At 35.8% G+C, this 14843-nt stretch overlaps 1 protein-coding gene across 3 annotated transcripts in view; it reads left to right on the top strand.

Annotated features, from left to right (window-relative positions):
• Positions 1 to 14843, top strand: part of wcd (U3 small nucleolar RNA-associated protein 18 homolog wicked) — a 108121-nt gene that overhangs the window by 9697 nt on the left and 83581 nt on the right. For all 3 annotated transcript variants that reach the window (XM_081728594.1, XM_081728593.1, XM_081728592.1), the window contains exons 2-3: positions 7551 to 7778; positions 8649 to 8817. In XM_081728594.1, the coding sequence (XP_081584720.1) occupies positions 7551 to 7778; positions 8649 to 8817 (397 nt within the window). The remainder of the gene's footprint in view (positions 1 to 7550; positions 7779 to 8648; positions 8818 to 14843) is intronic.

Below are 14843 nucleotides of genomic sequence, written 5' to 3'. Positions count from 1 at the left end.
CTAGTCTATTAATATATAAAGCTACATGAACTGACTCGCAGACGTAAAATCACGGGTACTTCCAGTTGCTATGGAAAGTTGCAATATGGCATGCTATAGGTTTAGGAGAGAATGCAGCTGGAAAATGGTTAAAAGTATATTTTTTACATTTTCAAGAGATAAAAAGAGAGGATGAAAAAGTTTCCCATGTTATTTAAATGGGCGTTTCTTTGGATATTAAATCTCACGTTTAAGGGGAATTGGAATTGGAATCACAACTTGAAATATGGTATGATCACATATTTCTGATAGCATGATCTAGAAAGAAACTTTAGTGCGTTTTTATTGGGAACAAAAAATCTACACGTAATTAGTAGGTACTTCCAATAGACCTACAATGATGTCATTTGGTATGTTTGTAGTTTATTGAAACCAACCTACGGAAAAATTACCAAAAGTGAATATTTGGAATTTGTAGGGGGTCTAAGGGGGAGAAGAAAAATTTGTCTTCAGTGGTATAATCAAGTGGTGGTGTTTTTCAGTGAAAAACGTCAGATACTTCAAATTAGAACAGAAACTCAAAACTAAGTCTGGAATGCGTGGAGAAAATTCAAACAAACTTGGTACACACATGACTTATAACCAGGAAAAAGTACTATGTGGGAAAGACCCACTAGTGTGGGAAGAGGTGACATAATAATAGAAAACTTACGATATTAGTGTCAAATTCATAGTTCTCTGGATCTGACAAGGAAGGGTCACGCAGTGGCTCCGCTGAGATCCGAACGAGGCAATTGTGTTTGCATTTGAAATGTTATAACTAGATGAATCCCAAAGTTATACGTGCCACCGGGAGGAATATCGTGAGTTACAACATATTTTGTAATGTAAGAACTACAAAAAAATTACATGGCAGAATAGTTTGAACCGAGTCATTTGTTCGGAAACGGTTGGATAAGTGGAAAACTCGACCAACACGTATCCCATCATTTTCAACGACAACGTTTTTGGGGTAAAAAAAACTTTGTCCCAGGGTCCCCCGCAGGGTCCCAGACGGGGTCCAACTCAAAATTTCAAATGGCAAGGGGGGTTAAGTGGCACATCATTTGAAAGCTGTTGTAAAATGAAAGAAAATGCAGCAAGTCTCGACTCTACAACAACCCTGTGCAAAATGACGGAGGGTCAAAATGTAAACAAAACTTAATTGAAAAGTCCATGGTCACCCCTATAAATCGGAAATGGTGAGACTTGAAAATAGGAAGGGAGTCTGGCATTATGTTCAAAGTACAACAATTTAAGTGAAAACGTCTTGTCCCAGGTGGGGTCCAACTAAAAAGTTTCAAATGGCAAGAGAGGTTAAGAAGCTCATCGTTTGCAAGATCTTGTTAAATGAAAGTAGATGAAGCAAGTCTTGACTTTCTACGACAACCCTGTCCAAAATTGTGGCGGGTCAAAATGTAAATAAAAGCTTAATTGAAAAATATGGCCACCTTGAATCCAAGGTGCTTAAAACCTGTCATTCATAACAGTACAAATCTAAATCTCTATTTTTCTCTATTATTTATTTAGAAATACTAGGAAGACTAAACAACAATTGAATTTCGATTCACTTCAACTATTATTTCATTCGGTAACAACATATATATGGTTTCTTCTTAATGCACGTTCGTCACGGTTCTCTCGGCATTATTTACTTGAATATAACGAATATGCGATGAACACACAACTATGACTTCCTACTCACAGAAAAAAAAAAGTTGAATACCTTCGGGTATTTTTTAAATTTTGTCATAGGTAGTTCATACAGAAAGAACTTGCTGCACCAGTAGGTTGGGGACTCTATTGTAACGTATTCGTGATGGTTACATTTGTATGTCATTCGTTGGTTTGATCTCAATACTTCAAACAATACCAAATTAAAAAAAAAAACATTTGCAAGATTGGCAAGTAGTACCAAACATATGTAAGTCATTTCAGTACATCGAACTGCGTCAAACTTTGTTCGCTTGGTCACAGTATTCCAAGAAATAACATGTTTATATACAAACTCATTTTTCACGCTGGCAGCCATATTAGATTACAGATTATACTCTTTGATATTTTGTGGACTATTAACCATAAACGTTCACTTCTCCAACACCAGTGGTATGAGCTGGATATGCGTTCGATACATAGTGCGGCATTTTGAACTCAAGATGTCGCGTTTTTGAACATTTTGCATATTTTAGTCACTTGCTAATCAACATTAGTGCCAAATTTGTTTTCCTAGCTTCAGCAGTTTGGCATGCTTATCCTTTCGATATAGGTTTTAAGCGGCCATCTTGGATTGTTTTCCAATTTGTTTACATTTTGACCCACCGCAGTTTTGGATAGGGTTGTCGTAGAAAGTCGAGACGTGCTCCATCTTCTTTCACTTAACAAGAGCTTTCAAACGATGTCCTACCTCTCTTGCCATTTGAAATTTTTTAGTTGGACCCCACCTGGGACCATGTGGGGACCCTGGGACAAGACGTTTTCACTTAAATCGTTATACTTTGAAAATAATACCACATATCCTTTTCTGTTTTGACATTTGTCTCACCATTTCCGATTTATTGGGGTGACCATGGACTTTTCAATTAAGTTTTTGTTTACACTTTGACCCGTCGCCATTTTGCACAGGGTTGTTGTAGAGAGTCGGGACCTGCTGCATTTTCTTTCATTTTACAACAGCTTTCAAATGATGTGCCACTTAACCCCCCTTGCCATTTGAAAATTTTGAGTTGGACCCCGTCTGGGACCCTGCGGGGGACCCTGGGACAAAGTTTTTTACCCCAAAAAGTTTGTCGTTGAAAATGATGGGATACGTGTTGGTCGAGTTTTCCACTTACCCAACCGTTTCCGAACAAATGACTCGGTTCAAACTATTCTGCCATGTAATTTTTTTGTAGTTCTTACATTACAAAATATGTTGTAACTCACGATATTCCTCGCGGTGGCACGCATAACTTTGGGATTCATCTAGTTATAGCATTTCAAATGCAAACACAATTGTCTCGTTCGGATCTCAACGGAGCCACTGCGTGACCCTTCCTTGTGAGATGAATAGTGAACCCGATGTCGTTTAAGTCGAAGTTCTTCCTTATTAGCATCCCTAGGAAGTAAGAAGCTGGTTACATGTAAAAGTATTAGCAAACGACCGGTATTAGTGTCAAATTTTTCGTTTCCGGAGTCACTGAGATAAATACTGACGTATCTGATGCTGTTTAAGCACAAGTTTTGCTCCTAGTGGGAGTAAGACATCTCTAGCACTCTTAAGGGTGGAGATGGCATGTAAAAGTAATCGAAAACCGAAAACGACTAATATTAAATCTGATTTAAACTACTCGCTGAGCAAAACAATACGTTTATTGTAGTTTGGCTTCATCAGCCAGTATCTGATATTTTCAGATATTTTCCACAAACCTTTTCTCCCCGTGCGAAGAACGTAATGTTACTTCCTCTGAAATATTAATATCAGGGTTAGCAAAAACCATGGTTTTCATTGAAAAAAACCAAAAAACCCGTTTTTCTTGCTTAAACCCGGTTTTTTGGTTTAAATCGTTCTATGTATTTATATCAGATATGGACAGAAATAAGTTGGTTTCGCCTTGGTGTTATTATGCAACAATCGGGTTATTCTGGAAGGGGTCGCATAAGCTTAAAGCGGAATCCAAACCGCTTTTCGGCTTACATCCAAAAGAAATTGTCCTCCATTTGAAATTGAAACCGGGACAAATTGGTCACAAATGCGATACGTCAACCGACTCACTCACGAAGGACACCTGATAAAAATACGTTGTACTGATCTTTACATACTTGTTAATACACTTAGGCCTATAAAGTCATTTCAGAAGGACAAAAAGATAAACAGTTGCATAAGTGAAACCATTATATAGAATTACATATGACAATTTCAAAATACTGCAGAGTACAGAAGAACTACTTTAGTCCAAGTTAGTTTACTACGACTTTTATTACTCCAAGTTAAAGAAATTCAACAACTTAATTTGCATATCAATAAGAAAAGTGAATAAAGATACGAATTGTTTGAGTCTACTTTGGCTCTGACCCATTTGTACATAAATAGATACCAAAAATACTTCTGATTTCAATAAATGCCTCTCGTGGAGTTTTGTATGACATCCTCCCCAAAAGTACGGCATTTCGATGTATTTTATGAACAGCAAACATTATTAAAACGAAATTAATATTTAGTTTTTTTTTTTGGATGCAATTGCATAACAATAATAACGAACTATAAAAAAGTCAGAAAAGAAACATTCATAAACTTATAAAAAAAGCAAAAGTTGCTTTTGTAAAATAAATTCAACGTAAGAACCACACCTGAGATAAACAAAATACTTTGTATCACTCCGCGTCAAGCACGTGCTTCACTGCGAGATTTCTGCTTCGGTTAACTGTTTTTTTCCGTGCGTTCCTCGATCTCAAAAGCAAGGTATCGGTTATAAAGCAAGCATATCAATAAATAATGGAATCAGTGGCGTAGCCAGAATTTGATTCCCGGGGGTCCGATAGCTAGAAGGTAATTTCGGGGGGGGGGGGGGGGTCCGAGGTTCCTCAACCGGAAAATTTTGGGGGGCAAAAAACACGATTTTAGGCTTAATTTTAACAACTTTTCCAAATTTGGGGGGGGGGGTGGCCCGGAACCACCCTCTGGCTACGCTACTGAATAGAATTAAGTAATAGCGGTAAGTAAATGTTATTATCAACTTACAGAAATAAAAGATAAAATAATTATGAATTACTCACGTTAATTTAAGGTTTTTCTGAATCGCTTAACGCAATAACTCGCAGGTCTTCATCAGAAGATTCATCAGGTTCGTTGTTTATGTTAATTACAAGGCAAGGTGTTAGAAAGTCCGTCCAAATTCCACATTTTCTCTTCTTCCTTCAGCACATGACGAATAATGTTTTTCCACATATCTGGTGTCACTTGAATCAAGGCAGTTTCAAGCAACAGCCGAACGTCACGTAACTTAAACGTGGTATTGTTTCTGGCTACAAAACCCGTAACAAACGCCCACACAGTTTCTATCGGGTTCAAATTGCTGTGGCAGGGAGACAGTCTCTCAATCATTTTCTCGTTCTGTTTGGCGGTGCTGTCTGTTACAAATAGGTTTTCGTTGTTGAGAGCAATGCTTTGCGCTTTATTCAGTAGTTCCACTTTAACATCGAACTCTGAGAAAGGCACTCTCTGCTGTTAACCACTCAATTATTTCTTGTTTTCGCAAAGCAGGAGGAGTTTGGACGTCGTTCGAGCCTTTCACTATGATATGAAGCATTATCCATTAAAATAATACACCCGGGATCAAGTTTAAGCAATATTGTTTCAAACCATTCACGAAAAACGTCACCATTCATGTCATCATGGTAATCACCACCGCGCTTAGATTCAAAGATATGAGCACCACCATCTACAAATCCACTATCACTACCTATATGAACAACTATTAGTCTTTTTCCCTTGAACGTAGGATTTTTTAGACCGGTTGATTTTCCAGACAAAAATGCCTGTTTTTTTACAACATGCAGTTGTGTCTACCTATACACTGGATGTGTGACCTTCGTTCACCCAGGTTTCGTCTAAGTAATGTATGGTTCTATTTTCCGCTTTGTGTTTACGAATATTTCTCAAATATCGTCGCCGCCATAATGCAATGTCTTCCCTATCTAAAATAACATACACTTTATTTCCCTTGAGAAACAGAAAACGAATATCCAACAACAATGTGTAGAACGTAGGTCGTTTGAAAGTAGGCAACATAGGGTCACTATTTACAGAACTCAAAATTTTGTTTGGTGTAGGTGATTCATTTCCTAGAAAGAAATCATGCACTTTGCTCCAAATAGCACATTTCACAAAGTCATCCGTCTTCACTAATTCTGTTTTCAGTCTGTTTCTCTTTTTACCCGGTGTTTTCAACAACCCCGTTTCTTTGAACTCTTTACGTAGTTTACAACACTCGACTCAGAGACACCAGTATATTCTGCCGTTAATTTCACTATGTCATTCACTAACACAGTAGGATTGTTTTCCAGCAGTTTATTGAACACGTTTAAAACAATTCGTTTTTCCCTGCTCTTCAATGGTTTTCCTTTTGGATGTTTCATAACTTGACACTGAACAGAAGCACTACATGTAGCCGCCATGTTTTCAAATTGTAAGGTGACTGTTGGGGGCGGGACTTGAAATGACTTGCAATCTCTGCGTTTCTTAAGGACAGTCATTACACTTTTTTAAAAACTGTTTTTCTTTATTATGGTTGTTAAGAGCAATTCAAAATATATTAAATTTGTACCGAAACATGTTATATAAATGTTTATTCTCTACTACATTTACTATCTACCTCTCTCTCAAGTGTTTAACATTTGTTGTTATAGGTTTGCATGTTAGCAACACTGTGACGATTGTTTTTTTCTCGATAACAGAAGGTAAAAATCACAGAATATGACATAAATTTTGTCAGTAATTTGTAGTAGTATATTTTGCTCCGTGAATTAATATTTTTTTCGTCTCGTCTAACAAATGGGTGAAGTTAATTATACGAAACAATGTGAAAAAATAGTTCCTCTCTTCAACCAATTACAGATAAGCAATTACGTCAATCACGGAACTATATTTATAACTCCAGCCAATTACATTTCATTGTAGTACGTCATTTGTTTATCCCAGGTGTGTTTCTTACGTTGAATACAGAATAGTATAATCTCTTTGAGTAATGAATGGGGAATTTAACTCTGAATATAATACGAATAATATACGGGAGTGAAACGTGATAACCCACAAATGTGTGTTCATCAAGTTTTTAGGAACACTAATACTTTTACGAACATATTTCGACTTTTGGTTTAAACCGTTTTTTTAAACTGGTTTAAACTAGCCAACCCTGATTGATATCTTTATAAAAGTTCTTTAATTGTGTCACTAATAGTATTAAAAGTAAAGTAACGCAGTAAAAACATGACTATTATTATTATTATTATTATTATTATTATTATTATTATTATTATTATTATTATTATTATTATTATTATTATTATTATACACTGAAAATATAGATAGACGTAACCAATCGTGACGAATTATGAATTTCTGGGAAAAGTCTATTTCTGATCGGTTAGCTTGTAAGTGATTTATTTTCAAATAGCAGAAAGCATTTTCTGTGCTAAATGTGTACTAGCTAAGAATAGTTCCTGTTCATTATGAAGTGATTACTAAATCGTTAGGAATAATAATAATAATAATAAAAAAAAAAAAGACTACGTTCGTATCTGAAAGTATCCGTGAAAAAGGAGGGTTTTTTCCCATAAAAATAGATCTATTTTTGCAGGGATGAGAAAGTCCATTATGGGGGCATCCACTATTGAATGATGTCCGTTAAGAGAAATTTCACCGTGTAGAGAATTTTCTAACATTACGTTAGAATTTTCTAACAAGAGATGCGTTACGTTTCAATTACTAAATTACGATCTGTTCAGCTACATTGTTTTACACATATTGATGTAATAATGTGGACTTTGTATTTTAGGTTGGAAAAACTTGTGTTTGGAGATGCATCCGATGTCTTGAGGAATTTGCAAGTTAGCACTAGCCATGGAGATACGACTGCTGGAGATTCTGGAGTCGAAGACGATGGCACTGAAGATTCTGAGGACGACAATTTACCGTCGCCGGATTCTGCTATGTCAGCAGATCATGACAAAAGTGACGACGATCGTCAGCCTGCTTGGTTTGATGAGGATGATATAAATATTAGGTAAGGTTTATATTAAAAGACAAACTGTTGAATGTGTCAGTTTTCACTTTTAGCATCTCGTATTTTTTTTTTCCATGTTTAAAAACTATGTCCGAATGTTCTGTTCATTCGCAAGATAAGTTCCAACATCCTCAATGGCCACTACTTCTCTTAGTGCGCAAATGTGCATTTAATTCACGAGTAGGATTGGCATAGTATGATTGTTGGAAGCCCAGCATGGGCACAACCTAATGATATGACCGACTGTAGATCAAGAAAACGTGGATTAATGGCGTTGTAAATCTAGACATTGGCGATGGCGCTGACTTTCGTTGAAGTTATACGTGCGCTTCGTCCGTTCTGCGACGGGCATAGACTAAGAAAGTAGAAAAGTTTGTTTAATTAACATTATTTCGGAAGAAATTGTCTTATTAGGGATCTAATAGAGGATAAGTGAGGTAAGGAAAGAAGGGAACTGCAAGGAGTGGATAGTATTAGAGAGGACAGTTACGAAGGGTCGTAGTGCATAGAAGCTCCTAATTGGCTGCAAATAAGCTTGTAGTAATGGCTTGTAGCTTGTAGTATAGTTGTGATGATGGAGCCAAATTGAGATTACTTAGATTTTTAAAAGTAGGTTAATTAATTTTCGTGTAGTTAATTATCTAATTAACTTTCGTGTAATTAGAGGATTGGTAATGTAATGGCAAGGGAAAATTCATATTGACTTCCTTTGTTTGTGTATTCTTTGAAGATTCGTCTATAACTAAATTTGTCCGATCTGTACGCTCCATATGTTGCAATTTTTCTGTATATTTTTTTTATTTATAACTAAGTCACAATTTCTTTTCTTACATTTAACTTGACAATTGAATTATATGTAATGTATTACAGCACCAAAGATGCCGTCAGAGGTCCTATGGCTAGTACTTCTGAGGAGAATTATTCAAAATTCCTCAAAAAGAAGTTCGAAGCGGTGATGGGGACCCCAAAATGGGCGGAACTTGGATCAAAATGTAGAGTTGACTCGGATGATGATGAATCAGATAATGAGTTCCTTCAGGTGAATGTTTAATATATTTTTTTTTCTCTTTAATCTTTTAAGACTTTAAAAAATAAGAGAGTGGAATTTATGTCTGTCATAATTTCTGATTTTGATAGTCTTGTTTTATTATTCCCGCGTTTTGTTTGTCGTAATTCTAAATATATGACTATAACATACGAAAATAATTTTACGAACTTAAAGTTTAAAGCACCATTGGCTACAGTTTAATTTTGCTTTCCTGAACAGATATCACAGTTAAGGAAGTGCCTTTACCACATAGAGTACTATGACTCATAGGTTAAGAGTAGGTTCATGTCTCATAATCTCGGTGCTAAAAAAAAGACTGTAACCAGGGTTTGAAAACACCCGGGTATTTTTTGAAAAAACGCAACCCACCTGGGCCCTTGTGTATTTTGTCGGGTATTTTCGGGTTTAATTGGGGTTTTTCGAAATATTTCAATGTCTTTGGGGTAAAAATGTTAAAATATGATTTACATTTCAAGATTGTCATTGTCACAACTTGCAACAACTTTCTATTCACTGCTGTTTTGAAAAAATGGCCGCCATTTTGAAATTTTATATTGGATAGCCAAAAAAAATCTATAAAGCAAATTTAGAATGTCTTGTGCTTCTACCCTCAAAATTTCAACCTAAAAAGTCCGAAAATTGCACCCTTTAGCATGAATACCTGCTATTCTGAATAATGGCCGCCATTTTAAAATGTTATGCCGCCAAAATATATATACAGCTAATTTAATCTCTCGTCTTCTGCTTTGAAAATTTTAACTTGAAAGACGGAAAACTGCCCTTTGTAGCGTGGATATCCGCTACTTTAGAAAAAAAAAGAAAAAGAAAGAAAGAAAAAGAAAAAACAGAAAGAAAGCGCGCCATTTTGTAATTTTACGTTGGTATGCCGAAAAAATCTATACAGAAAATTTAGTCTCTCCAGCTTGTATCCTGAAATTTAAAAGACCAAAAGTTGAACACTGTGTGGTACAGGCACACAAACTAACAAATGTAGATCGAGTCATCCCAGGACCCTGTGACGTTCGCCAAATATGAATACCAAACAGCTATATTAATTTAAGACATAATTCATCAAATGTCTTATATGAATAAATATTTTTCAACGTAAAATAAATGGTTTTATTGTTGAAGTTCACTTTCGATGCTGAAAATTAATTTAAAACAATTAACAAAGATAGACCTATAATTCATATTGTATTAAAATAAATGTTTCAAAATGTCAAATGAAACTAAATATCTTCTAGCGTTTTATTGTTGAAGTATTCGCTTTCGATGCCTTGTGGGTTCAATTGCGGGAATTTCCCGAACATTTCTTTCACGACGGATTTTTTTTGAAAATGCAGCTTGCTTTACTGTACATCGAAATTTCCATTAATACTGAAGTTTGAATTCAGCACTTAAAATAGTAAGCGTTACGTAGTCTTGGGAGCTCCGAGCATTAAGTTCCTTAATTTTGACAAGAGTTTTTACGCTATTGCTGGTGTTGAATCTACAGAATGCTTAGTTGAAGGGTAGCAACAAATGACTGAACTGAACTGTTGTTGGAAAACCAAATTTTACTGAATACTTTTGTTACCGTAAAAGGTAAGAAATAATGCTAATAGTTTTACTAATGAGTGATTCCATTTCAAATCGTCCAGGGTGGTCCACACGACTGTCTCAGATTTAGTTCATTTTTTAAAATAAGAAACTACATACAAAATTAATAGACTCATATCTTTTCTTTTTGCTGAAAAAAATTTTCCTTCGATATACAGCCTTCCAAAATGGCTGCCCTCCTCTCGGATTGCTCGAAAAACTGAAAAACATGTCAAATTAAGAGTTTTGTTGTAGGGAAACGAGTGTACTTAGTAACGTATTCGCAATAGCAGGAAGAGTATAAAGTTGTATGTTTCGGTGGAGGGCCAAAATTCGTCTATTGGTCCAATGGGAATCGCGCAATTCACTCGCAATGTTGCCAACTTTGGTGAATTTTTTGGTAACTTCAAACATTTTTTTTCTGTCCTCATGAGCAATATCAACCATCTGCTTCTAGCATCGAAATCTACTCCATAAGGTCTCTTGAAAATATAAAGGACTAATAATATTGCATGTAGATCCCATATAAAAAAAATTAATGAAATCTGAGACTATGATGGGGACCAATTGTGGTTTGCCTGGACGATTTGAAAAGGAATCGATCTAATGTATTTACATATTTACTGTTAGTACTGGCACCTATGATCTTAAATCTGTTAACGTATGAGAGATAATGTTCCTCGGCGGCGCAGAGTCAGGAAGCAGACTATTCACGGAAAGTATTTTCTAAAATACAGAATTGCTTATTTTACTTCAAATAGGCTATAAGCATAATCCACACATTAATTTGTTCTATAATTATCTCAAGCTGTTTTTTAATTCATTCATTCAGAACTTTATAAAGGTCTTATGTTGAATGTTGTTGATTACCTTAAAATGAAAGCATATAATTCGCCCAAAGAAAGTTCAAAATCTGATAAAAATAACTTTCAATGTGACCATCTTAGTTGTACCAATAATATACTACCAGAAAGGTCAAAAACCCAAGTGAGTTTTTTCAGGTGGGCCCAACCCTGCTGTAAACCCCAAACTAACCAACCAACCACGCTATCTATTCACCGTGTCTGCACCTGAATTATATACATTTCGTCCTTTGAGTTGTTGTAGGTTGCGTAAATTCAAACTTGAAGTTAATGTTACAAGGTAATGTAAAAGTTCTTGCCACTTTAACATTTCATTTAATGAAGCGCTCACAGAGAGAAAATGGAGTGACTTACGCGCCGGAGGAGCGATGGAGGTTAGTGTGACTACAATCCTATGCCAATACAGGCACGTTGTGCGCACACAGCAATCATAGCTCGTCCATTGTCGAAGAGAAACGGAGGTATAGAAGCAGTTTGTTCGCGATTGCTTGTTTTCTAAGCTTTTAACTGGGCCGATCAGCAGCCGCATCAAGTCATCAAATGCATCAGGTAAGTGGGGAGGATGCCGTGAACGAACACATTGCCAGGCACCTGTTCCGGAAGTTCAGGCAGGGAGATCTAAGCCTGTCTGATGAGTTGTAATGGGAATTTAAAGATTTCCTGTTATTCCTGAGTTCGTTCCTGCACGAGCAGCCTTTTTTATATTATTAAGATTAATTATTTTTCATAAGCTCGAATCTTGTCTCATATTCTGATGTCATCGTTAGAGTTGTATGGTTCGGTATGCAGTTGTCTCATAAAGCGTAAGGGTATCTACCACAAGTTGACCAGTTCAAAGTACATCTGTACCGGTGAGAAATTGGAAATGTGTGATTCGAACCCTGGACATGCGTCAGATAACAACGCTTTCCATTCAGTGACAGTACGAAGTCACTGCATGTTTATGTCAGTACAAAACATTCATTATGACATTTTGTTCGGACAAGCGCATTCTTCATATAAACGCAATCACAAAATACTAACTTATACTAACATGCAATTTAGATTTTACATGCACAAGTGTTAAATAATTCAAGAAAACAATAAAATTTTATTTCATTGTAATGTAGTTGCCTCAGGTATTCATCAACTATCATTTCAATGAAGCAGTGTTACTTACTACGTGTGTATTACAAACACTTATCGTATATCATATTATAAAATAAGGTCACTTTCTCAAAACTATATATATTGAAATTGTGGATATTTTTCTGATATTAATATTTTATTAATACTTCATAGCCCATAAGAAGATGATTTCGAGCACGCACGATCACTAAATTACTAAAGCTCAATATAGACTGAACATTCACACTAACACTTCACTAATTCACTTATCTTGATGTGATACCACTCAAAAGAAAGAGGGAAGGGATTCTTCTTAGAACATACTGCTTCCCACATTATAGGCGTTGAATACAGTATGCACAAGGTAAAGCTATGCCCATAAACGACTGCATAGCCAATTGTGAATACAACACAAGTGACATCAGACTTTCTACACTGAAACAAATTATACACTGAAATATTTCGTTATTAATAATTTTCCGATGGTTCTTGATTTTTCTTTACGGAGATTATCAGCATCCTACAGTATGATGCCACATCGACATTCCAATGGGTAGATAAGCTTTTTCCATTTTCTTTTAGAATATTTACATTTTCTGGTTCTAAATAGCACAGTTCGAACTTGTCACTCTCCTTTACATCGATTTTTTAAATGTGTTAATTTTTAATATTGCCACATATCTCAGGTAATTATGATAATGTTCTGCACTACAATGTTAAAAATTAACACATTTAAAACAATATTAATTAATGAGTCGCAAATATAGTTATTACTTGTAATAAATGGTTACTGTGACTGACTGTCGTTTGGCACGCGTATGTAATATTACGCCAGCACTAAAATTTGCACCATCATACTAGATTTGCAATAAAAGTAATTAACACAATCCAATACACCTACTGTGCGGTGTTAAAACCATTACTTATTAATGAAATTTTAGTGCATAAGATGTCAGTATGTCTTGTAATGATTAAGGATAAAGATGAACTATTTCTCGAACATACTACGTAACACCTTTCTTCTTTGTCTTAAGAGCGTGAGAAAGCCACGCCCACAGCAGTTGATTTGCAGCACAATACTGATGATATACTGAGTTTCCAGTGACTCGGACAAAACTCGTAGGCTACCAAACATGGCCTCATTCCATAATGGTATGAGAATTAAATGCTTTTAATGACGGGGGAGACACTGTCATAGAATCCCGTAGTGAGCTACCACAGGTGCTCAATGACGAGGCCCTGAAAACAGCAATAGAGGAGGATAGCAGTCAGACGTGTGGTGAATTTGTCGAACTCTTCCAGGTTTTCTAGGAAATACTTACGACTTCAAGGTACATCACATAGGGTAGGTGTACACTCACGGAATTAATTGGCTTATGTCCGTAATGAGTACCGTCATGAGATGGCAGTATTGTGTGTGCAAAGTTTTAGCAGCATAAGGTCAGATTTGTAATTCACAAATCCGTGTTCAATCTAAGCTTGTCACTTTCCTTTACTTTTATTTCTACAGTCCAGCTGGTTATTATTAACTATTTTGTTTATGACACAGAGCGAGACGAGACAGTGTGAAACAGCGTCATCACAACGGATAAGATTGTCAGGGGCTCTAAGTTGAAGTTTGTTCTTGTTCGAAGACAGTTTTATTTCCAGCGTTAACAGAGAGAAATAAAATAAAATAGAAATTAACTCCGAAATGATATCCTTTATATATGAAATTCACAAAGAGACACTTTTCTATCAGAACCGTCGGGTAGCGACCGGACCTTGAAACAGATTACAAAGATTTTTTTTTTTTTTTTTTTTTTTTAAGAAAGAAACATTTACAGGATACTTATCTTTTATCGTAACTACTTATTTTTTTATTGTGTATTGAAAGGAGACATACACTGTATAAGCTCGCTAATATGAGAGCTAGCCTGCGATTAGGACAGTTAACACAGACTACTGAATTTGCTAAAATTTTCAGAAACAGATAAAATGTAATTGCACAGTGCCATTCTGCACCGACAATAGTTAGTCGTATGGATTTATCAAGAACGGAAAATTGTTGTAGTGAATTTAACAACAAATCCAGATTGGTTGCAAGATGATACAAGATAGTAACAAAGGATGCTAAGGAATTTGTACAAGAATTATTTAATTCTCAGCTACTGTTCGGAAGCAAAACCTATAATTATGCGAGCGTAACCAGAATAATGAATTTGAGCTCTAAAATCCATCTCCCAAAATTTGGCGCTCAGTGCAGTTGCTCGTCTCGCTCAAGCCTTCCGCCGGTCCTGCTCACGAATGACGAAATAGCTGTATTGGGATTAAAGGTTTAACGCTGAGTACCATGCGCTGTATATTTGTTTCTGACGGTCGCGAGCGACATTTTTTTTTTTTTTTTTTTTTTTTTACCTTGTATCTTGGACAATAAAATAGAAATGGAAACATTAAATATATTTTGTGTGTGCAAAATATTCTTGTGCC

Source organism: Thermobia domestica, chromosome 10 (assembly GCF_964235325.1).
Source record: "Thermobia domestica chromosome 10, izTheDome1.hap1.1, whole genome shotgun sequence".
In the NCBI taxonomy this organism is placed as follows: Eukaryota; Metazoa; Arthropoda; class Insecta; order Zygentoma; family Lepismatidae; genus Thermobia; species Thermobia domestica.
The sequence above is the reverse complement of the archived record's forward strand: the minus strand, read 5'-3'. Positions and strand labels throughout refer to the sequence as shown.